The 26,340-nt window shown below is 27.4% G+C and overlaps 1 protein-coding gene across 2 annotated transcripts in view; it reads left to right on the plus strand.

Moving 5' to 3' along the window:
- LOC107453084 (Ribosomal protein S6 kinase II) overlaps positions 1 to 26,098 on the plus strand; it is a 46,345-nt gene extending 20,247 nt beyond the window's left edge. For both annotated transcript variants that reach the window (XM_016069764.3, XM_016069766.3), the window contains exons 8-20: positions 1,684 to 1,790; positions 2,920 to 3,097; positions 5,054 to 5,124; positions 7,692 to 7,780; positions 11,687 to 11,854; positions 13,755 to 13,876; positions 14,584 to 14,718; positions 15,504 to 15,593; positions 15,682 to 15,840; positions 19,445 to 19,683; positions 23,196 to 23,313; positions 23,388 to 23,528; positions 23,871 to 26,098. In XM_016069764.3, the coding sequence (XP_015925250.1) occupies positions 1,684 to 1,790; positions 2,920 to 3,097; positions 5,054 to 5,124; positions 7,692 to 7,780; positions 11,687 to 11,854; positions 13,755 to 13,876; positions 14,584 to 14,718; positions 15,504 to 15,593; positions 15,682 to 15,840; positions 19,445 to 19,683; positions 23,196 to 23,313; positions 23,388 to 23,528; positions 23,871 to 23,990 (1,737 nt within the window). In that variant the 3' untranslated portion in view covers positions 23,991 to 26,098. The remainder of the gene's footprint in view (positions 1 to 1,683; positions 1,791 to 2,919; positions 3,098 to 5,053; positions 5,125 to 7,691; positions 7,781 to 11,686; positions 11,855 to 13,754; positions 13,877 to 14,583; positions 14,719 to 15,503; positions 15,594 to 15,681; positions 15,841 to 19,444; positions 19,684 to 23,195; positions 23,314 to 23,387; positions 23,529 to 23,870) is intronic.
- The last annotated feature ends 242 nt before the right edge of the window (positions 26,099 to 26,340 follow it).

Genomic DNA, 26,340 nt, shown 5'->3' on the forward strand with positions numbered 1-26,340 from the left:
CCATGATATTTCAACTATAATAAACTATTTCATTTACTATAGCATTATTTAAGTATGCTCAGCCGTTTTTCCAGCAATTAAGACTAATAAATATAGTTATCGTAATATAGCTTACACAAGAGCACAGCAATTGTTGTTTCCTATTAATATATTGTGTATAATATGTACAGGGAAAACACGGGGAATTTTTTTTCAGATTTGAGTGGCAACCCTGCTCTCTGTGTTGCTTATGATTTATCTGTTATTAGTACGATTTCTTAATCAACTTTATGGTTGAGTTTTATAAATTGCAGAGAGAACTTCTGTGCTTTCCCATAATTACCAAGTGTTACAGTTAGGACATTTTTTTTGTTTGCAACTAATGTACGTTAATTTTTTCTACTCCTTAGACAATTCTAAAAACAGTGAGTAAAAAAACAATTGGATAGAAACACGAAATAAAAAAACAAGGAAATCGAAGCAAAAAAAGAGCAAAGAAAAGACAATAAGGGGTAGTTGTAATTTAACATAAAACTAGAACATTGATTCCAAGTGATTATCATTTTATAATGAAGTATGAAATTTCATTGTCCAATCGTTACTTTTTTATTTGTTTAATCCACACATAATTTTATTAATATCTATGTTGAATTAATTAGTATATACACCATAAAATTTGCACTAATTTGATCTTCAGAAACTGTATATGACTACTGATAGCTAGTTTGGAAAGTTGGTATCATAAATCCATGTTATTTTCTGATTGTTTTTTTTAGCTCTTTCTGCATATGTTAAGCCCTTAAAGGTGCTTTATTTATTCAGGGTTTGTAAAATGTGCTACATTTTCTATATTTTAAAAAGAGATTTTTTTCCTTTGCCGCGTCGATTGTTGTTCTAAATTACAAAAACTGCATGATTTTCACAATTTTCTCTGCTTATTAATTAGAAACTAGTTATTTTATTATGACCATGTAAAGTTTTTGAAAATGTTTTTGAATTTTATTGATTTTAAGTTTATAAATTAAGAACTTTAATCGATAGAAAAATATAATTTTTATTACTTCACCGATACTAATTACAATTTTTTTTTTAGAAAGTGATTTAAAATATATCTTTTGAGTACTTTTACAGTATTTTAAAAGGTGGTTATTTTTGTTGAAAAATCTGGTTTTGCACCCTGATAATCTCCTCTTTTCATTAATCTTTATTATTTCCCATGTTTTCTCTATATTTTTAAGTAAAATAATTTTTTTTTTAATAAAAAGTATCAGTTTTTCCTTCTTAAACAAATTCTAATAATTAAAAGCATTTAATTTTCTGCAAATATATTAGAAAGTGCTTATATGGCAAATATTTATATAAATATTACCATATTTGCTGTCTAAATACATGTGCAGCCCTTTGTTAGTCAAGCTGTTATGCAACTGCTGTGCAACACTCAAAAATGTTCTGCCCCTCTTCTCAAATTTAAAGTTGTAATTTTCATATGTGTGAATAAATTTTTTTGTTTTTGAATATTTAATCGGAATAGCTAAGCTTAAGCAATGCTGTCTCTAAATTATTTAATTTGCATTAACTTTAGAAGAACTTAGTGTTTTATTAGGTGAGGTTAATTATTGTTATGATATATTTATCTCAAATTTCTAATTGAAATAATTAGATTTGTGTTAAAACCATTCTCTAATGATGTAAATAATTTTTCAGGTTATGTTTACTGAAGAAGATGTAAAATTTTATTTGGCTGAACTTGCTCTAGCATTAGATCATTTGCATAGTTTAGGTATCATTTACAGAGATTTGAAACCAGAAAAGTAATAAATATTTTTTATTATATGTTTATGTATTGAATGTGCTTTCTGTTTGTGTTTATATGGTTTTTTATGGTTGATTTCCCAATTCGTTGTATCACTTTTCTTGTCTATAATGAAGCCAGTTTTGTCACTAACCTTAAACACTTTATGAACCCACTCCTTTGGGGTCACTCTAGTTTAGGAGATTATTTTTATATTTTATTTTATAACTGTCGTTGAATAGCCGCCCCAATTTTTGGGTTTACGACTACTAATGTGCATTGTAATTTTGAACCCAACCCAGAAGGCAAGAATACTCCTGTATCAGTACCCACAGAGGTGTAATTTGTTAGGGGAACCGCCAGATTTAACGTGCACCAGTCACCATTTGCACACCTAATGAGACCTATGATGACGAAACTATTTTTAAGGGTCTTAAAATAGTATTCCTGCCCAATGTTGGCAGATCAAGGAGGTTAAGGTTTTGTGATCGTCAGCACTATTGTTGTAATGTGCATAGGTCGCCTATCCACTAGCTTCACTTCCTAGCCAAGCTAGTGGACATCTGAAGCTGCGGATCCCAGTTTTTCACAATGCAAGGTTTCTACGGAGAACAAGGAAAACTTGGAATTATCAGGGAATTTTATTTTAACTCCAAAAATCTAGTCAGGGAATGTTTTTCACAAAAACCTGGAATGTTCCTAGATCATACCTGGAAAATAACCTGTCTTAAAATTGTCAGTAACAGTAATCAGTTATTGAGATTCGAGTTAAATAATTCTAACATCAATTACAATTGTTTGTTGTAAAAATTTTGCATTCTTTCTCAAACTCCTCATTAAATGATATTTTTTTTTATCCAGAAATTCCAATACTTCACATTACAAATAATAGAATCTGATGAAAATATGGTCTTTATTGACCTGGAAATGTCGGGGAATTTTTTTTCTTTCTATTATTGAGTGGGAACCATGCAATGACAGTTGAGCCATCACGACTCTGTTAAGGGTTTTATACAGTGCACATTTTTCCTTATTATTTAATTTTTTTTAAAAAAAAAGAGATTACTTAAAATCATTTTATCCTCACTGTCTACTATTGTAAAAATGTCTTAATACCAAAGTGTAAAAACGATGTGTTTATTTTTCAGCATTCTTCTTGATGCAGATGGACATATCAGCCTAACAGACTTTGGCCTTTGTAAAGAAGCTCTTAGTGATCAAAAGGCCTATTCATTCTGTGGTACTGTGGAATACATGGCTCCTGAAGTTATCAACAGAAAAGGCCACACTACGGCCGCTGACTGGTGGTCATTTGGCGTCTTAATGGTATGTTCTTTACTTTTAATCTCGTAGGTAGTATCTAAAATTTATATAATATAAGAATGTTGAAAGGCCAATAAATGTTCATATTTTAGTTTGTAACAAAATTTATTTAGTTTGTACACATATTATATATAATATAATATGTGTGCATACATACTATATTATATATAATATGTGTAAGCACACATGTTAAATATATATATATATATATAATACAGTACAGAACCCGTTATCCGGAAATCAGAAAACCGGAAAACCAAAAAACTGGAACGAAATTTGATAAATTTTCCCGCCTTTTTTTTTTTTTAAAAAAAAATGTTTTTTTCATCAAAGATTTTAGGAAAGATTTCTTTCTCTTTTGAAAGATGTTTACCTTACCATCAGTTTGGAAATAATCATTAGTGAATTACTTCATCGTTTTTTCTTCTTTTTAAGATTATTTACAAATATATATATTTTTTTAGTTGGATTTAAAAATAAAAAAAAATGCTTTTTGTAGCGATTCAGAAAACCGGAAAAATCAGTTATCCGGAATAGCAATGGTCCCGATTGTTCCGGATAATCGATTCTCTACTGTATTTAAGAAAAATTAATAAATTTTATTTCCTGCACATAAGCTGCGAATACATAGAACCCATAAAATAAGATAAAAATATAAAGAAAACGAGTATTTAAAGAGAAGAAAAAAACTTGTGGCTAATTTTTTTTTAAATGAAAAAAGAAAAGAAAGAATGAAAAAAACTTGAAAACAAAATAAGAGAAAGATATAATTTCAGTGTCAGCTCTACCTGCAATAATGAAATCCCTTCTAGATCAGTAGTATAGTTTTTTTAGACTGTGAAAGTTGTATGGAATGACCATTAAAAATAAAAGGGAGCCTAAGTACAACTTTGGATACTTATTCAGGACACTAGATAAGAACTACACATTTTTGGCATTAATTCTTGATTTTATGTATTTTGTTTTTAAAATAGGAAGGTTGAATGAACAAGGCTTACTTCCTTCTATCTATTATTATCAACCTTTCAGAGTTGGCAAGGTTTAGGACAGAATGGATTTATCCATGATTTAAACCAGGGTTTAAACCGTCCTCTCCCAAACCCCTTTGTCCAAAACTGTCTTAAACTTTCCAAAGCCCTTTTATTCAAAATATGTCACAATTTGAAAAAAAAAATAAATAATATTGTGAAAAATAAAAGGTTAATTTTTGACCAAGAAACAAAATGAAGACACATTTTTGTTTTATTAAAAAGTTTATTATTATTTTTAATATTGCATCATTTGTCCTTAAGCTAAAAAATAATTTATCAGTGCTACAAGCATATTTATTCATATTTAAAGGATTAGGTATTCACTTTTGTTGTTCAATGAATTGTTTAGCTTCAAAAGTTATAAATCTTTTCCTGTTATATTATATTATCTTCCTTTAATAAGTTAAAACAAATTGTATAAAAAATATAAAATACTTATTATATTTATTAATCTAAGTAATTATTATGTGTACAATGATAACACATATAGGATTTTTACCTTTTACCAAACTTCAAAGTTTTTGGACACTTTAAGACAGTTTAGGACAGTTTTTGTCAGTTTAGTACAGTAAAATTCACAATTCTTGTCCAAAACCTGTTTAGGACATTGAAAATCTCAACGTTGCAACCTTTAAATGTATTTAGTTATGGCTTTTTAATAAATGAATTATTGACAATTGTGACAGTTAAATTAAATTTTGAATCTTAATTGTTGTAGGACCAGCTTTTTAATAGATCATCTTAAAAATATTTATTACTTTCTAATTTTGAATGTAATATTAATATTTTCTATTTGTATTGTTATTAGATTTTTCAAGTGCTTAATATTTCCTAGAAACCTGCTCAATTATTATTTTACTTGTGCGATATTGTTTTTTTTTATAATTACGTATTTTTAGTATGAAAAGACTTCTACTTTATTTTCCAGTTTGAAATGCTGACTGGTGCCTTGCCTTTTCAAGGGTCAAATAGGAAGGAAACAATGATGCAGATTTTAAAGTAAATTCTCATTCATAATTTATATCATTTTTTTAAAATATTAATTTTTAAAATGATTTGCATACTGCCAAGTCTCCCATTTCTTAACGAAGACTCCTGTAATTTACGACTATCTCCTGTTTATCCGGTATATTCTCAAATTACTCTCTATTTGTTGAAGAAATTTAAAAAGAAAAAAAAATGGTGATAAAATATCCACTGATGGCAAAAATACTTCTCTTATTCATTAAGAGATGGTGCTATTGCCAGTAGTGCAGTATGTTAAGTGTTACTAGTTTAAGTCGAGCCGTAATGGTTGAGGGGATCAAGCGTTTGCGTTCCAATGAGTTGAACAGTTCAAATTCCAGCTATGACTGTTCGATACGAATTCCGCATCCAACTTGCACCTACCACAATGCTGGCATAAAATATTCTCAGTGGCAGACGGATCACTGGTTAGAGTCCCTTTGCCGTCAAGCTAACCGTGGGTGGTTTTCTTCTCCATGTAACTCAAATGCGGGTTAGTTTCATCAAAATGTCCTCCACGAAAGCAAATTTCTCCCAATACTTGATCCAGGAGTTCCCTTGTCTTCTGGATTGGGTTCAAAATTACAGGACTACAGAGTTTAACATCAGTAGTTGTAAACACTAAACTGTTTCGGATGTTCACCTCCGGTTATAAAATAAAATATAATTTAAGTAATTATAAATAATGGTTTAAAAAAATCCTCTTTAGATTAAGATTTATATACATATTTTTTACTTTGCTAAATGTAAGTGCTTCTTTATTATTTCCAATTTTAAATTTCTCTTTTTGATTTACATGATTATGCATGATGTATTAAATATTTACTCGTAGCCTAAAAAATGTCACTTTTAAAATCTCCATTATTTTATTTCTCCAATGTTGGCAGGTATGGATTTGTATATCAGGGTGCGTAGCATTTGTAAAAAGTGCTTAAAGGTGCTTTTTTGGGAATTTCGTTTTTAAAAGCTTTTAAAAGTGCTTTTTTCAGCTGGCGTTTTTAAAAAGTGCTTTTTTTTCCGAATTTTTTTTTCTTTCTTCAGTGATATCTGGTGGATCCGATGCATTTCACGAAAAATGGGGAGTTTGCTACGTAATCATTCATGCGGACTTCATGTCGTACCCACGTTATGACTTGTGCATGCGCGCACACTTTAAACCGAGACCGGAGTGCTCCAATTCGGATAAAGAATATCAGATCCTTATGAAATGTTTTTCTTTTTAATTTATTTTAATTTTGTTCTTGTTTATTTTATTTTACTTCTAACACTTTTTTTGACGTAGGGGGTAAGGGTACTTTTGTTCTAAATTCAGGGTCAAGTTGAATTCACTCGGTGATGTGGGAAAGTACTGATTGTTTCGATTTACGCCCGTTTCTTTTCTTTTTTTTTTACGCTCAAACTGTTTATAAAAAGTTTTTGTTTTTCAATAATATCATTGATTGAATATGAATTTTTTGAGTGCTTGAAAATTTTTGTAAAGTGCTTGAAAAGTTTTTAAAAAGTGCTTATTTTTGATTCAAAGATTTGACTACGCACCCTGTATATAGATGCGTGAAATTTTATTATTACATCTGCAGAATGGCACAAGGAAATTTTAACATTAAATATACCATAACCAGTCAATAGACCTTTTAAGAACATTTGCATCGAAAATGCGCTTATCGGTTTTGCACATTTGACTGCATGACTTTTTCTAACAATCATATACAACAATCTAACAATTAATTCTATTATTATTATATTTTTTTGCTTGTTTCAAATAATACTTGTCATATATCTATTTCTACCATAGCCTGTCATTTGACTGGGAGAATAATTTATTACTTTCTAAAATTATCGGTTCAGAAATTATAATGTAATGCATGTTCAACATATTGCATTCGATTAGTTGCTTATTTCTGCAAAGACTGTAGTGTAGTACCCAAAATTTTAGATTGGCATTTTTGTGTAAAAAAAAAGTGACAAAAACTAAATGTAAGTAGCTTTTATTTTGATAGCTTTATTTCATTTCTAACTAACTGTTAGTTTTTACTGCGCATCTGTTAGTTAAGACAGCGCAAGTTCTTAAAGAATAATAATAACTATACAAATAATTATAAGAATTATAATTCTTATATATACTTATAATTATAAGAATTATAGAAATAATTTTAATTGGAAGAAATATGTTTGCAAAAAATGTACAATGGAAACACACTGTTGCAAAAAATGCGTTCGATGAAATAAAAATTCTTATTCTTTATGTTTGTAATACATTAAAATTGGCACTATACAATTTTGTTTAGTTATAATAAAGTTTTTTTTACTTTATTTCCTTCCTAACATCCATATTTCATACATTCAATTAAGGAAACATAAAATCTGGTCATTTGACTAGCTATAGTAGAAATAGATACATATTAAGTGTTAGTATGTTTATTGTTAAAATAGAGTTGCTCACTACTAAAAAAGAGCAGAAATTCTGTGTTTATTTGTGCAAATTATATTGTTTTCAAAACCTGTTTTATACTATAGTTGTAAAACTAAATGTGTTAGAATTAACTCATATAATTTCATTTTAGAGCCAAATTAGGTATGCCACAGTTCTTAAGCCCTGAAGCTCAAAGTCTGCTAAGAGCTTTGTTTAAAAGAAATCCAGCAAATAGATTAGGTTTGTTAATTTTTTTACTACTCCTGAAAACTAACATGTAAACTACATTTTATGAATAGAGAATTCTAATACAATAAATTTCCTAAAATCCTCCATATTTTCCCTCAACAGTAGAATTATTTTATCTTTTTTAATCCATTTTATGACAGTGGTTCTTATTTTAGTATTTAGTAATTAATTTTTTTATTGATTGTTATAAGTTTTGAAGTAAAAAAAGAGATCTCTCCAAAAATAAGATAAATTGCTGAATGTTGTCTGTAAGAAAATAAATTATTTAACACAGTTTTGTCGGTTGATCCCTACTTAATTGTTAATATACATTAATTTACCATTTCTTTGTGGAAAACAGTGAAATTTTTTCTAGATTGATGTAGCATGGATTTAGAATAAGTAATTCTTTTGACTTAAGCGGAGCAAGATTTGTATAAATATAATTCATGACAAAAATATCAGTTTAAAAGTTGAATATTTTTTTTACATTATTCAAAGCAGGGCTGCCATTGGAGACTAAAAAGGCGACTAAAACGACTATTTTAAAGCAATAGCAACTATGGCGACTATTTTAGTAGAAATATGAGTAAAAACAACTAATTTGCAATGATTTGCTTAAAATCGGCGACTTTTTTTAAGCCAAAGCGACTAAAATGAAGAATAGCTTCATGAGTTTCCCTCTTCCCCCACTTTTTTTGGCCGCGCTAGTGTTTTATCCTAACTTTATTATTTTCTCACTGTTTGATGTCAAAGCATGACAGACATATTTAACCAATCAGACTGATGGAATTGGAATTCGCTCTACGTGAATGCACCTCCTGCCTCAGAAAGCTAGTGTAATATCTCTGAGGATTAAGTTTTTTCCCCTCTTTTAATTTGAACGAAGTACAAAATTAGAAAAATTTTCTTTAATTACACAAAATGTGTCGTTAATTTTTTTAGAGCTATTTACATGGTGATATTCGTTTTGTCGAGTTGTGATCGTAATTTTTTTGTTAAGCATTAAAATTTGGAAATGTGTCAATTATGAAAAATAAACAAAATGAAACGGAATTAAATTGCAATATTTATTTATTTATTTTTTTTAATGTCTAAACTAAGCAGCTGTAAATTAGAACAGAGAAAGGAAATTCCAAGTTTCAAATTCAACTGTTCTGTAACAGATAAAAATAAAACTCCCTGTTTTTATGCGTAGTGTGAAAGAATATATTGTTGGAAAATCCACAAATAAATGAACATTTTTTATAAAATATGAGTATCTAAATGCATGTTATTTGAATTTTATGCTATTACAGCACAAATAATTAAAATTATATTAGAGGAGGATATGATGTTAGCAACTATTTTATATATCTTTTAGACTATTTAGGAGACTTTTTTTCATATATGATGCAACTAAAGCAACTATTTTTCTTGCTTTCATCCAGTGGCAGCCCTGTCAAAGTCAATTTTCTGAATAAATTAAAAGCTTTTTTTTTTCTATCTTCCAAATATCTAGTCTCATTTATTAGTTCATTTTTTTTTTTTTATAAAACTTTCTTTTCTTTAAATTTTCACTATTAATATTTTAACTTCTTATCTTAACCTCAAATTATGTAAATTTGTCAGTGTTAACAATATTTTAAGTTGCAAAATCAGACACAAAACTGGAATTTGATAAAACAGGATTCTACTGCATATAAATTTTGCTATATAATGTTCTTTAAAATGATATAAAAATTTGTATATCTTACTATTAAAAACTTTTTGATTATTTGGAAATAAAATAATGAAAAATAGTCATTAAAATTTAATTTAGCATCTTTGGACAGACAAGTTTTAAAATTCTAAAAGTTCTCAAGATATATGCAAATAGTAACTTTAAAGTGTCTTGACCGTGTTCCTGACCAAAACATTGCGACTCATAACAGTCATTAAAAGTAAACGATTCAGAGAAAGTATATTTTTGTATCTTATTTCATACTCTGCACTATAATTAATTGACATATTTTAGATCACACCTCTTAAAGATTGAGTCTTAGTTTGGATCAAAAGTTGTTTCGTCTACTAAGATGGTTCAGGGAGTTAAATATGCTAATTAACTGGTGCAATGCATATTTTAAGTTATGTACTTTCTTTGAATGTTGATTCCTCGCCTGGATAGAGCCTTCATTGCTATTCTTAATTTTTACATATTTCTATTTATGTGAATGAAAAGCTTTTTGACTTACATCTTGCACATAATTTTTTAAGATTATTTTTTAAATGACAATTTTTGATTGCAAATTTTTACACCATTATTCTATTCTCTATTTTAATGATATTCTGAATTTGAGCAGAACCAGTTAAATAGTTTTTGAAAAATAAATTTTTTTCAAAAGATCAAGAACTATTTGAGTGATGTTTTGTATTCTGTCATTTAATACTATGCAGTTATGAGTGATGTAAAAATTTTCTTATATCTTTTTTGTTGCTTGGTTTTAAAAAGTCTTCAAAAGTTAATTTTTTGCTTGAAATTACCCTTAAACAAGCTAGTTTTATAATCGTGTGCAGAAATCTTTTTTTTTTGCATAAATAGTCTTATAGGCATGATGAAATACGCTAAAAGTAAATGTAATATTTAAGTATTAAAAGTAAATTAATATTCTCTAAACTATTTGGACCATTGTTTTTTGATCTCTTTAATATTTTGAAATGCTGAATCCGTGAAATTTTGATGATAAGATCAAAACTGGTTCACCTCAAAAACTGGTTCACTGCTTCATTCAAATTTACAGTTACATGTTATATTTTCAACTTCTGATAATTCATCAAGTTATAGAAACTTTACTAACATCATCATCGTCATAGTTGGCCAGACAGCCCAATGCGGGCCAATGTCTTCCTCTGAAGATTTCTCCATAACGACTTCCGATTTATCTTTTATCTTAACATGAAGAAGGAAAAACAAAGAGTAGAATTTTCAAATATTTGCTGAAAACTATTAGGTTTATACATTCTTAATTATTTTGACCCTATATATTTAACTTGAAACTTTTTTTTCTTCTTAACTTTCTTTCTTCTTAACTTATAATGCTTTGATTTCTATTTTTATGTTAAAGATATTTAAATATTGAATTTTTCAGTAAGCAATGATTTATGAGTTTTTTACATTTGAAGATAACACAAACCTTGAAACATGAGGTATAGGTGTTTCATTTCACTAATCTTACCTTCTAAACATGACAATCTAATGCCCACTGACGGTTCTTCACGTCGCATTTTAACCTGCATAGCAAAACCGGTTTATCCATGCTAATGGATAGGGGAGAAGCATTATCCTTAACCGCCAATGGGTTAAAATAAAAATGCTGAAGAAAGGGCATTAGAAATGATATCCAACAAACTTCTATTGCTTTAGAGATTGTAAAGTTATTAGAATTGTGTTACATGGATCTTCTAACAGGGTTGCAACAGGCAACTATTTTTGGTATGCCTGAAAATGCTTTCTTAATGAAAAGTATTTTTTTTTAATGAATTTTGCTTTTTAAAAAAAATTTAATTTTCTGCAAATATGCTAATTTTTTTAATATAAAAATTTAGTTCTAGAGCACTAACTTTTATATAAAAATTATCATATTTGCCACCAGCTTGACTAAATGGATCATAATATATGAAAATTAATTCGTTTAATAATATTTTAGTCATATTTTTGATAAAATTTTGTTCTTATTTAAGCAGCTATTTTCATGTATTAGGCTACTAAAAGCAACTATTTTGTTCATTTTTCTCTGTGGCAACACTGTCTACTGTAACTGTAAAGAACAGAATCATTTATAGAATCGGTTGATACTGTTTTGTCATGAACAGAAACTGTAGTGAATATATATGACAAAGAATGAACTTCTTCTCTGTATTTAGCTTTTATTTTTTATGTTCATGACTTTTTTGTTGCAGCATCTGGTCCTAATGGTATAGAAGAAATGAAAGTTCACCCTTTCTTTGCGACAATAGATTGGCGAAAGCTCTACGATCGTGAAACTAAGCCACCGTTCATACCAGCCGTTTCCAGATCAGACCATACAGTTTATTTTGATAAAGAATTCACAAATCGACCTCCTGAAGGTATTTGATTATAAATAGAATAATAATAAAAAAAAGATGTAGGTCTGTTCTAAATACATTATTAAAATAGTGGTCATTTTAGGAGATCTTTTAACTTTACAAAAAATTAAATGGAATTGCCGATGTGATCACTCACAATATGTATGGTTTTAAATGTTTCACGAAACTTTTCTTTTGAAAACCAATGAAAAATATCTTTAATTTATAATTTTAAAACTCCTTGAAAGACAATATTTTTGTTTTTTTTTCTCTCACAAAAGTAGGACTTTATTTTAACATTCTTAAAATTATGAATAAATTTTCCACAAAAATAAGTTTTCTCAAACTGTATGAACAGACCACTAGTTTTTGTGATTTTTCATAAAATTATGAGTGCATAGCTGCCAACTAAACTGGATTTTGCCAGTTCCTCCTGGACTACTGGTTTAATAAAAATAATTCTCCTGGTTTTTGTACATTTCTCTAAAATTGAAAATTCCCTAAAATGAAGTAAGTTTTCTAAAAAAATCCCTATTGAAATAGAATTTTTGTACAGATTATTGCTTACTTGAATATTTAAATAAGTGTTACTAATATATAGTCAGGGGTCTGTTTAGAAGAAATTTGGGTCCGTTAATGGACACTTAACAAAATATCTTTTCCCTTCACAAAATATTTTGACTTAAAATGGACCCTTCACAAAATAATTTATCTTTTAATCGGACCCTTCACAAATTTATTTATCTTCATTATTGTTTTGTTATCGAATAAACCCTTCCCAGGAACGGGAGGGGGGAGAAAAACATATGTAAACGAACTAAGTTCTGTCTTCGGCAGACGCTTCTTCCTTTATTCGTCCGAAATGAATATTCTGCTTTCAGCAGTATAGGATAAATACCAAATGTATGTATAATGCATCTCTAATTTAGTAGCAGCAATTGCTGTTTATTTTTTAAAATTTAATTTTTTTTAATTATAATTTTACAGTGTTGAGCATAATCTTGTATGTTTTTACAATTTAAAAACTCTGTGAAAAAGTTTTTTGCAATAACAGGACCCTATTTGCACTAATTCACAAAAACAGGACCCTGGTGAATGGAATGTGATTTAACGTTTATTTTATATTCACAAATTACGAGTAATTTTTTCACAATTTTACAAAAACGAACCTTTCACAAAATGTCTGGACAGACCTCTGATAATAAACCGAGCCTTATTACCAAAATTCAGTTAACTGTCTTTGAATTAAATTCCTATTACTATTCAAAATTATGAATAAACATAATGCTTAACATTTCAAGATCATTTAATGTGAAATTATAACTGGAAAATGTTGCAGTTTTTCTATTTTGATGACTATAAAAATCCCTAAAATTCCATATGTGTAAAATATTTAGTATATTTTGGAAAAATTATAGGATTTATATTTCATAAAATATACTGGATTTCTTTCTATCTGTGTTGGGGGCTATGTGAGTAGATTTTTCACATTTAGCAAAATGTTTCTTTGTCTGAAGTAACCTCTGCTTATGGAATGAACTAGTCCATAATAAGGAAAATGGCAAGTAGCTCTGAATACCTTAGTTAGGCAATAGTCTCATTAACTTGATATTTGGCTGAAATGAGTGGTTTCTCTAAATACTAGAAATATGATTCAGAATATTTATGACTGATTTCAATTCTTAATTTAGAAAGTCAGAAATACAATTCATCATAAAACGACAAATAATTAAAATAAAACAATTTTGGTTTTAGCTGCTTTAAGTGCTTTTCCATTTTGATTTATTATTATTTTAAATGTTACTTACTTATTTTGTCTTTTTCTGAATTTGTAAATTAGTTTCATTTTATGTTCAATTCTGTCTTTCCACAAAACTGAACTTTTGGGGCTGATAATAAAATAAACATAACTTACTTTTAGATTCCCCTGGCTGCCCTCCTAGTGCTACTGCCCATGAACTATTCCGTGGATTTAGTTTTATTGCTCCTAGTTTTGTTGATGAAACATGTGCCAAGAACAATGAAAATAATCAAAAAAGTCAGGTAACTATAAAACTAAATTTACGCTTTCTATCCATCAAGACGTTGTGACTTAAAATCGACTTTCTTAATGTAGATTTATCTGTTTTTGATCTATTTAATATCTTTGATTGAACTTTCTATTTGATAAAAATAATTTTTTAAAAAAAATATAAAACAGTTCTAAAACTTTTCCAAACCATGTTTACAATTTTTGTGGAATGTCTCTGCTTGTTAAAAAAATCACTTTCCTACAACATGGTGTGTAGCATTTTTAAAAAGGTGCTTATTTTTTGATAACTTTTTGTTGTATAAACTTTTGAGGTATAAATTTTTTGTTTAAAAATTTCAAACATGACTTATTTTGGGCACAACGATTATCTCGAGACAATTGAGTTGGATCATGATATTTCGGATTACATGAAAACTAGTGATTTGTGTAAATCGGTTAGGGATATGGTTAAAAGTTTACTAAAAGTCTGTTGTTCACTTAAGGATTAACTGGGAAGGAGAAATTTCATTCTCCGATTAGTTAAATGCGATCAAAGCTAACCACACTTCATTGAAATTGAAATTTTGGTCCCCCATTTTAAAACTTGCGTGTTATGTCAAATTGTCATTTGTGAAATCCTATGAAAACCTCTTTCTGTCTGGACTTTAACGAAATCAATTCCGAATTGCTTTTTAATAAATTCTCTGTTCTATGCTTATAGACTTTGCTTTATTTATAGAAAATAGACAGAAGCTTTGTTGTAAAGCATTTCATCACAAAAGATTATGAAATTACGGAAGAATTAGGTAGAGGTTCTTTTTCTGTCTGTAAAAAATGCATCTACAAAGAAAACGGAAAAGAATATGCTGTGAAGGTAAGTTGTTTATTATATTGTGTGGATTTATTTAAACTGTAATTTGGAATATTAACTGCAATTTTACATTAAATGTATTTCATAAATTAAATAAAAGTATTTTTATTAGTTTTAATACAAAAATTATCTTGGTATAGTTGATAAAAAAAATTATTTACCATTTTTCGCTAAAAATAAAAAAGTTTTTTTTTTCTATCGTGGTAAACTACACATTCACGATTAGTTACGCAATTCTCATTTTTTATAATTTAAGTTATCAATTAAAGAATTTTCGTTTATGAATATGAACCCACTCAGTGAATAGGCAGCTTTTTGTTAATTCATCTTAACCTTGATTCTACTGAACTAATCACAGCATTTGCACAAAATAGTGGTAGCCAGTTAATCTTAGCTGATTCTTCCATCCAATGAATACTCAAATAATGTCACTTAGCCATTCTTCTACCAAGTATCTTCGTAATGAATAGATTTAGCAATATAAATGAATGTTATATATTTAAATAAAGCTACAACTTTCCACGGAAAATCTCAATTAAAACTTTTAAAATGTATGCTGGTAAAATTAAGAAGAAAAAAAAAAGATTTAAAAAAACTCAGCCTGGAAAACATGTTAGCATATTGTGGTTTATTATTTAAAGTATAATTATGTAATGAAACTTTTTGTTTTAGGATAGGTATTAAATATTTATCAATATTCATATAAATGCAAATTTTTAAATGATCTGATCTATTCTGAGCCTTATTATGAGAACTGCATTTTAAGCATAGTTTAATATATGTTTCAGATTATTGACAAATCAAAGAGAGATTGTGATGAAGAAATTGAAATTTTGTTTAGATATAGTGGACATAAAAACATCGTCACTCTATATGATGTAAGTTATACTAACTAGTGTCATTGTATTTTTCTTCTTCTTCTCAGCAGAATGCACGATAATTTTTTTGTTCTTCTTATCTTGTTAGGTATATGAAGATTCCTCTTCTGTGTATCTAATAATGGAACTTCTAACGGGTGGGGAATTGTTGGAACAGATATTAAGAAAAAAAGTCTTGTGTGAGAGAGCAGCCAGTACCATAATTGAAGTAATAACAAGAACAATATGTTACCTACATGAGCAAGGGGTAAGTTATCTTTCTATTCTTCTTGACACATACTTGTGTTCAAATCATTCTAACATACCTGCCATCTTCCCACTTTTTTTAACGAAGAGTCCTGTATTTTACGACTATCTCCTGTTTACCTGCATATTCTAAAATTTCTCCGTATTTGCTGAAGAAATTTAAAAAAAAAAAAAAAAAAAATTGGTGATAAAATATCCATTGATGGCAAAAATACTTCTCTTATTCTTCAACAGATGGTGCTATTGCAGTATGTTGAGTGTAAATTGTTTTTAGTTGAATTGTTGTTGAATTAAGATGAATTGTTTGAATTAAGATGAATTGTTTATGTGTCTTACAATGTACAAAATATTATCACATTTTATCTTTATTTTTCTTTTTGGTTTTGAAATGATAACAAAAAATTTTTAAACATTTGTTTTTAAGCAAAGTTTATAATTTAAGATTTTAATGATCACATAGAAATGCTCAATAAATTCTTATTACTAATTATGTAGAAAAAAACATATCATGAACAATCAATATGCAATTCTATTCCATTAATAAATAATTTTATCATATGTTCACTCTATAATTTTATCTTTAATTTAATTAACTTAAGTTTTTCTGCTTTTTAGCCCTGAGTGATTTCTTAGTTTGAATTAAACTAATCAAAAACTAGAAAATATTCTTTTCTAAGTGTCATAAGGGAAGCAATTAATAATTGAATAAGATGTTCAATTGATATTCTAAATTATGGTTTTCTGTCAAATTATGGTTCAATATTCTAAATTTTATCTTTAAACATAGATTTTTTTGCAAAATTTACAGTACATTCTATAATAGAAATCTTAAAATAGAATGCAGATATTTAGTCCAATCTTTTAAAATACTCGGTTCAGATAATTTTTTTAGCTAAAAAATCAACATCTGCCCTCTTTGTCTTAAAATATCACGTCATATTCATTTTGAAATATTCGATGTATAGAACTTGTTTATCTATTGATGTGTTTTCTAACAAACCCTGCTGGGTTTACAATTCAAATAAACTATGCAGTAAGTGTAACGTATATGCATGTTGCATATAATTTGTATTATAGATCAGTAGCATATTATAATTTAGCAATATATTTTTTATAATCACGTACTTCATTTCTAGTATTTAGTAATTGAAATTAAACTTTGTTTGCAAAATTCAGAGTACTGAATTACTCCTTATAATTTAGCATAACAAGTTACAAAGTTAGGTTTAGAAAACATTAAGTTAATAATTTTTAAAAACAATCTGGGGTTTTCCTTTAAAATTGAAATAATTTGTTAAATTTTTTAGGATCGCAGCAAGCATTTTTATTATGGTTTTTAAAACTGATAAAATGTCTTCAAACTATGATCAACTTATACAGTATATTAATTTAAGCTGCCGGTGAACTCTCTTCTATAATAACATTAAAAACTGGCAAAAACTATTAACTGGTAGAGAAACATCTAAAGAACACAGTTCTAATTAAAAATTTAGGAAAGAACTTATTTTATTATAAATCTTTTCTGAGGTAGAGTAAAGTGGGTATATGGTTAGGTTTAACTAAGTGTTGTATGAGAAGGATATTTTTTTTTACTTCTGTTTTAGCTGTAGTAAGTATTTATTGCTCTATATTTTATAATGAAATAGCTAAAAAATTAATTTACTTTTTTAATTATAGCCCTAAATAGAAATTTTAACAATTTTTTTAAAATTTTATTTTATTAAGCGACGAATGATAGGAAGGAAATAACAATATAATAGACACATTATAGCATAGCTGCCTACAGAATTTTTCGGATTTGTTTCTAATTTTTAAATCCAATCTGAAAATCTGATATTTTTATAAAAAATCAGAATTTTCATAAAATTTTTGATTTTAAACCAATCCCTTGTTCTGATCGCCACCAGCATGCATCCTGTGATTATTGTGCTAAAGTAATTTTTAGTAGCTTTTTATTGGAAAATACTATTCCAATAGCTGTTGCTGATTATTTCACTAAATTATTATTTTTTGAAAATTTTTTTGTAGTATCAGAAATATTTGTTTGCATCAGAAATATTTGTTTATGATGTAGATTATTATTTACCTGTGTTTTATAATTTGGAGATAAATAATTAAATATTAATAGGTAATGTTTGTTTTTAATCTATTATACCTTTATTCCTAATTATAAAATATTAATATTATAAGTTTCCCACTAAAGATAGTGTTTATAGTTTTGTTTTACTAATTTAAATATATGTCTGTTAATGTTATGATTTAATAGTTAAATATTTGTCTTACTCTTGTAATTGGTGCGTATAATTTTGTCGCATATAGTGTTCCTAATTTTTAATTCCTAAGGTTGGCAGCTATGTTATAGTGTTAAAAAAAATTACCAAAATAGCATGAAGCTAGTTTAGTAATGTTGCTCACTAAGCTTTAATAATTAAGCTGGCACTAAGCACTTTAAATGAGCTCAATAAGCTGGCACTTAGTGAGCTTATTTCAAGACACAAATGAGTTTTTATGCAAGTTTCTGCCTTAATATGGCAGTTTTTCCATGAAAAGCAAAATAATTTCTTTAAAATAGCTAAATTGAATAAAAAATGCATGTTGCCATAAATAGTAAAATCACTTTAAACGACCACTATAGATTTTTATATTCTCATTTATATTTAAAAATAAACCAAAATCTATAATTTTTTTCTAGCTTTTTGATGAAATTGTGTAAAATTCAACAAAATATACTGGATCTGAAGTAAAACCTAATTTTGATGGCTAGAAGCATTAATGCTTTAATTTAATAATATGATAAAAAAAAACTTTTTTTGGTACCTATTCTTTTAAATATTATCAAGATATATTTAGTTAAGAGCATTTTTATTTCTAAAACAATATTTACATACGTTATATTTTTTTTTAATGAAATATATACTAATTTTGGAACTATACTTACTCTAACCTACTCTGGGGGTAAAGTGGGTATATCAAAACTTGTTCTTAAGAATCAATTACTGTAAGAAGATAATCTAACAGAATTGGTAAGTTATGTTTCATATTTAATTTATAATATGAATCCAATGTACATAAAATGACTCAAAATTTTCAGTAAAATGAATTTAATAGTTTAATTTTAGAGTTGCCTTTAAAAAAAATGCTTGATTATACCCACTTTACTCCACCTGACCCTGATTGACCTGGGGTGTTTTCGGAAGTGAGCCCAATTTGAAAAAGAAATGTTTTTGTTGCCGAATCCGGATTCTTTCTTTATTTTATAAGCAGTTTTGATTTTTTTTATACTTTCCTGTCTATTTCATCTTTTTAAAACTCCCAATTTTTCAAAGAATCCATATCTGTACTTTGTTTCATGGGTGATAATCTTGTAATTTTTTATTTATATCGTCTTTTAGAACTTATGAAGGGGAAACAAAGTTTTTAGGGAAGAAAAAGTAATTAGTGCATCCATTCAGAAAATGTCCAAAAATCTATTGTAAAGAAGAAAATTTATTTTATGCGTAGAGTAGAAAAGAGTGTGTTCTAACTGAAATATTTTAAATAAATAAATGCGTTTGCATTGTAAATATTTTTGGATTATGTACATATAAATTTAATCATTTTGTCAGGTGGTGCACAGAGATTTGAAACCTTCGAACATTATGTATTCTGACAACAGTGGAAACTGTGATTCCCTAAGGATATGTGATTTTGGTTTTGCCAAACAGATTCGTGCCGAGAACGGTTTACTGATGACCCCATGTTATACAGCCAACTTTGTTGCTCCAGAAGTCCTCAGGAAGCAAGGATATGATGAAGCATGTGATATATGGAGTTTGGGTGTTTTATTATATACCATGCTTGCTGGGTTAGTATATAACATTTTTTTACACGACAATTGTTTTAAAGTACATTTTTACAGCTTATCAAATTGAATTTAATAGAGATACTTTTTTTAAAACAACTTAATATATATTTTATGTATCAATCCTATTTTTAATACATTGCTCCTGTTTATCTGTATATTCTCAAATTTCTCCATCTTTGTCGTAGAAATTTAAAAAAATATAATAATAAATNGCTTAAGGGGCTAAAGAAAGATGATGAAATAAAACGTGTATTACAAAATTAAAAGAATTAGTATTATTGATTAAAAAAAGGATATTTATAAATTAGGCTGTGACCTAATGTCACAAATAATAAATAAGAAAAATCCATTAAATATGGCAAAAATACTTCTCAACAGTAAGTAAGTGGTATTTAAGTAAAAACATCCTCCGTCGGTTCATGGGTTAGATGCCGTCAGAGGGAGGTTTTCCTCTCCATGTGACCCAAATGCAGGTTAGTTATATCAAAAAGTTCTCCATGAAGGCAAATTTCTTTCAATACTTGATCTAGGAGTTCCCTTGTCTTCTGGATTGTTTTCAAAATTACAAGGCTCTGGAGTTGAACATTAGTAGTCGTAAGCCCAAAAAACTGGTTCAACGATGGTTATGAAATAAAATAGCTTAAGTAATTATAAATAGTGGTTCTTTAGATTAAAATTTATATAGATATTTTTTCCTTGCTGCTTATATTATTTCGAATTTCTCTTTTTGACGTACATAATTATACATGATGTATCCAATATTTACTAGTAGTCTGAAAAATGTGGCTAGTAAAATCTCTGTTATTTTATTTCTCCGATGTTGGCAGTTATATCATAGTATTTAAGAGTTAGAGTATTCATATTTAACAGTATTTGATTACATAAATTAGTGTGCTATTTGTGATTGTTATTTCAATCTATGTTTTTTAGTAGTGATTAGTATGTGATTTGTTAATTTATTAATATTAATAAAATTTTATAAGTTTGTTATTTTAATAATTCTTTATCTAATTTTTTGCGTAAAATAGTATAGTACTAAAAATTTTTTTCATTTCTTAAGAAAATCATTTAGATTTAATTTTTTTTCCAATTGTTGCTTTTTAATTTGCACTTAATAAAAAATGATCTATTAAATAACTTGAGAATTAATAATATTCTTTAAAACATATTGTAATTATAAACTGTCTAAAATTTGTTTAATATTTGATTTTTTTTTTAAAGTAATAACTTTTAATATGTGATATTTTTTCTTTTTATGTTGGAAGAAAACTATTTCTTTCAGTGTGATTTTTTTCCATTGTGGAAAAAACTTAACATCCCTGTTTCTAATCAAGCATTTTTAAAATATTTATTTTCACTACTACCTATAGACTTTTGCAGGGATTAGTTAAAACAAAGTTTTGCTATTGTTTAAAATCATTATGTTAATAGTAAATTTATGTTAACAGTATGACTTTAACAGCATAATTTTTTTTGTTGCTTTAAAATGCTGAAACAGAAAATTTAATGTGACATACACTTATATGTATATTGGAATCCCAGTTTTACGTTGTCTGTTTTGTATGTTATCCTGCTTTGTGTTTAAAACTACATATGTATGAATATATTTCAAAATTATTTCTCTTGTTTCCCTCTTATTTTTTGAATTTATTATGATTTTATTTTTGTTATTCACGGTGCTATGGCCTCCTAATTCAGAGGATTATGAGATCTTTACTGTAGTAAAACATACCTTTATGTGTATTATGTAGCCTATTTGATAATTTTTAGTCCTTTTCATTCCATTATTTTTAAATATTTTTTAATTAAAAAAATATATTATTAGTTTACATTTTTCATACTCCCATAAGTTAAAATTTGTATTAATTCAATTAAGAAAAAAAAAAAAAATTATAGGTATTTTGTTAAGTTATAAATTGATACAAATGTTGTAATTTGAATACTGTTCATTAATGCCATTAAATGATACTAACATATTAATACTGATATTAAATAATAAGTAAGACCTTTTTTTTTGTATATATTGACAAAAATGAACTCATTATTTTATTTACATAACAAATATAACTTTTTGATTTTAAATTGAATAATTGAATTATTTGCATATTTAGTTGAAATGTAAAATAATGAATGAGCATATTCAATTTCTTCGATTATTATTATTTTTTATCATGTCAGCAAGTTTATGGAAGTAAAGTTGATACATTTTTTAATTGTTTATTGATAATATTAGGTATTAGTTTAACAAGTTTTCCTAATTATCCTTCATAATAGTTTAATTACTTTTAATATTGAGCTTAAAGTTTTATTTAATCCTTAGTTTTGAATACCCTCCTTAAAAAACACGTTTTAAATAAATAAAAAAAAACAGGGTATTTCATCATTCTTGCTATAAAATATGACAATCCAAGTTTTTAACTAGTGTTTTCAAAAACATATTAAAATTTCGTGAAAAACAACATATACAGAGTGGTTGCGCTAAAACAACCACTCTTGAAGTAAACTGCTNCTTTATTAATTTGCATAATATCCTATAATTGACATTTGCTGCGAATTTCATTTGATTCTGATGATTCCTTCATGGTGTTGCATTTTCTACAAACAGCAGTTTATATTTCTAGAATCTTCATCAAAAATGGTGTAAATATTATGCATATTATGTATCTCAAATTAATATGTTAGTGAGAAAAACACACTCTCCCTTTATCTTGTTCAAATTTTCGTTCATCCACTCAAATTCAGATACATGTTGTTTTTTTTAACACTCGATTTTTTTTTACAGTTTTTTCAAATATTAATTCATTCATTAAATTGGTATTAGCGAAATGGAATTTTCTGATTGGTTAAGCATTGTTTTAAATTTTACTATAGTTTTTCACATATTTTAAAGTGATAGCCTCTATTTGAACGAAAAAAATATTTTATATAAATATTACTTATTTTATATTCGCTCTGTCAGATAAATTTAATAAATAACATAACGTGATCCACACTCCCAAATTTATGCTTACTCTACCACGCAATTCCCTGTTCACACACTCCCTATATCATTGATAAAATACTTTTTTATTCATCCACTCAAGTTCAAATACATTTTTTTTTTTAAATTTGTAGTGGATGATACACTCTCCTTATATCATTGATAAAATACTTTTTATTCATCCACTCAAGTTCAAATACATTTTTTTTTTAAATTTGTAGTGGATGATACACTCTCCCTATATCATTGATAAAATACTTTTTTATTCATCCACTCAAGTTCAAATACATTTTTTTTAAAAATTTGTAGTGGATGATACTTGATGTTAATACAGTTTTATCAAATATTAGTTCATTCATTAAATTTAATTCATTCATTTTAGTTTTATGTGGGATTATTTAATAAAATGTAACTAAAATAGAATTTTTCTTTGTTGACCTGAGTAGGAATTGACCTTAAAAATGTCTTGTTTAAAATGGAATGTTAAATATAAGTCATTGTGGAAATTAGCTAAAAAAAACTTTCTTTTCAGTCAAACTCCTTATGCAACTGGTCCAGAAGATAAAGCAAATGATATACTCATGAGAATAGGAGACAACAGCGTAGACTTGAATTCTGGAAATTGGGTATCCATTAGCTCCTATGCCAAAGTAAGCCTTCTTCTTTAATGGTGTCATTCTTACACACACACAATTCACCAAATCTCTCTTTATTCATTTTATAGGATTTGGTGAAGATGATGCTGCATGTGGATCCCAAGCAAAGGTGTAGAGCGGCAGATATCCTTAATCATCCATGGATACTCAATAAAAGTCAGTTACCTGATAGTCAACTGGTGCTTGAAACAGATCCAACAGAAACTTTGGTAATTCTTTCAACTTTAATTTTTTAGACAAGTAATATTACTATGAATTGTATTTAAAAATATATATAAAATTAAAGGTTTATTCATTACGCTACATATATCGGTTGCTTAAAGAAGCAAAAGAATTTCTATTTTCATTTAAAATGGATGCGTTTAATAATCAATTTGTCGATCAAATCGGGTTGCATTTAAAAAATTTTACCTTAAAATTTAGTTTATTTCTTGCTTTTTTTTTTGTTGAATGTCTGCAATTGTGTAGTGAATATTCTGCATTTATATAAAATGGGGGTTGGCATGTATGTTTGAAGGTTTTCAATATATTTAACAGAAAATTTTTTATAGGGTGCAGTTGCAGCCACGTACCGTGCTATCCATACCACAAACCACATACCTTTAAAGCCCGTGGATGCTTCGAAATTGGCTCGGAGAAGACAGAGAAGTCGCCCTAAATCCACTGATTAAATTAGAAGACTCACTCTCTGAGGCAGCTTAATAATAGTTATTTCCAATCTTGATATGACCCAAACAGTCAATAGATAATATGTGTGTGGTTTCATTGATTGTTTGCCTCTTTGCTTTAGTAAAATATTGTTGTGAAACATCAAAAACTTCCATAGAATATTATGATTTTGCAAGTGGAAGAACATGTTCTGTAATCTTTATGACTAAGAAAGCTTTCTAGAACTGATCTAATCACATGAATTGAGGAAGTTTCTTTCCATTTGGGAGAGGCCAATAAATGGTGAACCTTAATTACTATGAAAAAATAGTTCTGCTGCTGTAAAAAAGCATTGCTTTAGGGCGTGCCAGAAGATTTTTTCCCCACAGGTACCATTAAAATACCGTGAAAACGAATTGAAAGATTCCTAAATTATCTGTGACTTTTTATCTTCTGCGAAAGGGTCTCCTCAAACCCCGTGTGATTAAGAATGTGTGTCATAATGGTACTCAGCCGCTACTACGTATGAGATTGAGAAGCTGCTTTATTTTAAACAGGATCAAATGTGTTTTACACAGCATAACATGTTCTTCCATAAAGCTCTTTAATTTTATGCATCTGTGTATTTAATAAAATGTAGGTTTAATGCAGAACATTTATCATGAATCATTGCTATAAAAAGAAAGTGATATGATATGTGCCAATCTGTGATTTGAAAATGAGAAGTACTTTTTTCCTAAGATGTAATAATTGGTCTATCACAAAGTGTTGTTGTAAATGCTATCTTTAGTTTTACCTCAAAGTTGCATGATGAAAAATATTTTTATATATATAAACTTTTTCTAATTCTTTGTGAAGTGAAATGCCTGCAATTTTTAGGTGTTTCGGTTTTGTGTTTCTATTTCAAAGAATGTTGAGTTTATTTAGCTAGTCTTAAACTCTTTGCATTTTATTTTTTACTATGCACTAATAATATTTTTGATTTTAGTAATATTAAAATTTTAGTTAAGTTAAATCATACAGTCTAACCTTGCTAACCATGATTTGGGAAATATCTTTAAGGGAGAAAAAAATGCTAAAAATAACCACATTGTTTAAACAAATGTCCAAATTTACTATCTTTTAGCGGTACCTTCAGAAATTTAATTTCATTGAAAACTTTAGTTTCACAAAATAATTTTAAAATATTCTCATAATGAAAATAACTCTTAGTTCTAGTACTGTTAAATGAATTTTTTTAAATTAAATTCAAGTTGAAATTTAACTATGCACAATGATTTTTATGGATTTTTAAATTTGGATACAATTTTAAGCCCAAAATTTTACAATAGCAAAATTGTTTTTTATTTATATATGGGGAAAAATATATAGAAATTTACCAGTTAGATAATTTTTATTGTGACAGTTCTTGAAAATATTTTCTTACTTTATCTTGTTTATGTGTTGATTTTTTAATGTTATTTTTAATTTTCTCAAATTATGTCTAAATTTTCACAAAATTGGTACCTCTTAAAAAAAAACTTGAGCAGGCCCCTGGTCTTGCTCTTCATTCAAATTTTTTTCCTCAATAGGAGAATTTTTCTTCAAATAAAACATAAAATTGTAAAAAACTGAAAACTTTAAAAAAAAACACTTACTGCTTACAATTGAATCTAAGAAAATAATCGACAAATAAGTAAAATATGTCACCTGGAGAGATCAGTGGAGGTCATTTTGAAACTTTGAAAATAGCATACTCTTCGCTTAGGCTACCAACTATGCAATCTTTTTTCAGATATTTTTTTGTGTGAATATTATTAAAAGATGGATTTGGTTTTATAAAAGCATGTAAAAAAAGCTTTCTATCGTTGATAAGATAGATATATTTAATTTTTTCCTCTCTCTCTCTTCATGTTTGAAGTATCAAGTTTTGTCTGTATTTATTGTTGGTCAAAATTATTTGCTTAAAAGCATAGCCTGTTAAATTTTTCATAAATTTTGCATTTAAAGCTAAATTCTGAAAGAAAGATGGCCTACCAACGCAATTGAAGGTGTAGGCAGTAAAAAATTTTGCACATTTTTCTGTTGAACATACTTTATGCGTTCTTGGATTATATGCTGTATAAGATTTTCAATTAAACAATTGTAAAAATATATCTAGAAGGCTCCAGATCGTGTAATTTTTCTACAGTTGCTCCTTTTTTCCCTTTTTCAATGTCAATAGGCTTCACATTGTAAATAGAACTTTTTTTTTCAAGCTATTTCTATTATTTAGATGATTTAGACTTATTGTTATTGTTGTTTGATGAATCTGATAATTTTTTACATTTTTTGCGATGGAAAAATTTCAATCTCACCAGATATATCCTTTTGGTTTTTGAAAATTGTCACCTA

The sequence above is a fragment of the Parasteatoda tepidariorum genome, chromosome 1 (assembly GCF_043381705.1).
Source record: "Parasteatoda tepidariorum isolate YZ-2023 chromosome 1, CAS_Ptep_4.0, whole genome shotgun sequence".
NCBI lineage: Eukaryota > Metazoa > Arthropoda > Arachnida > Araneae > Theridiidae > Parasteatoda > Parasteatoda tepidariorum.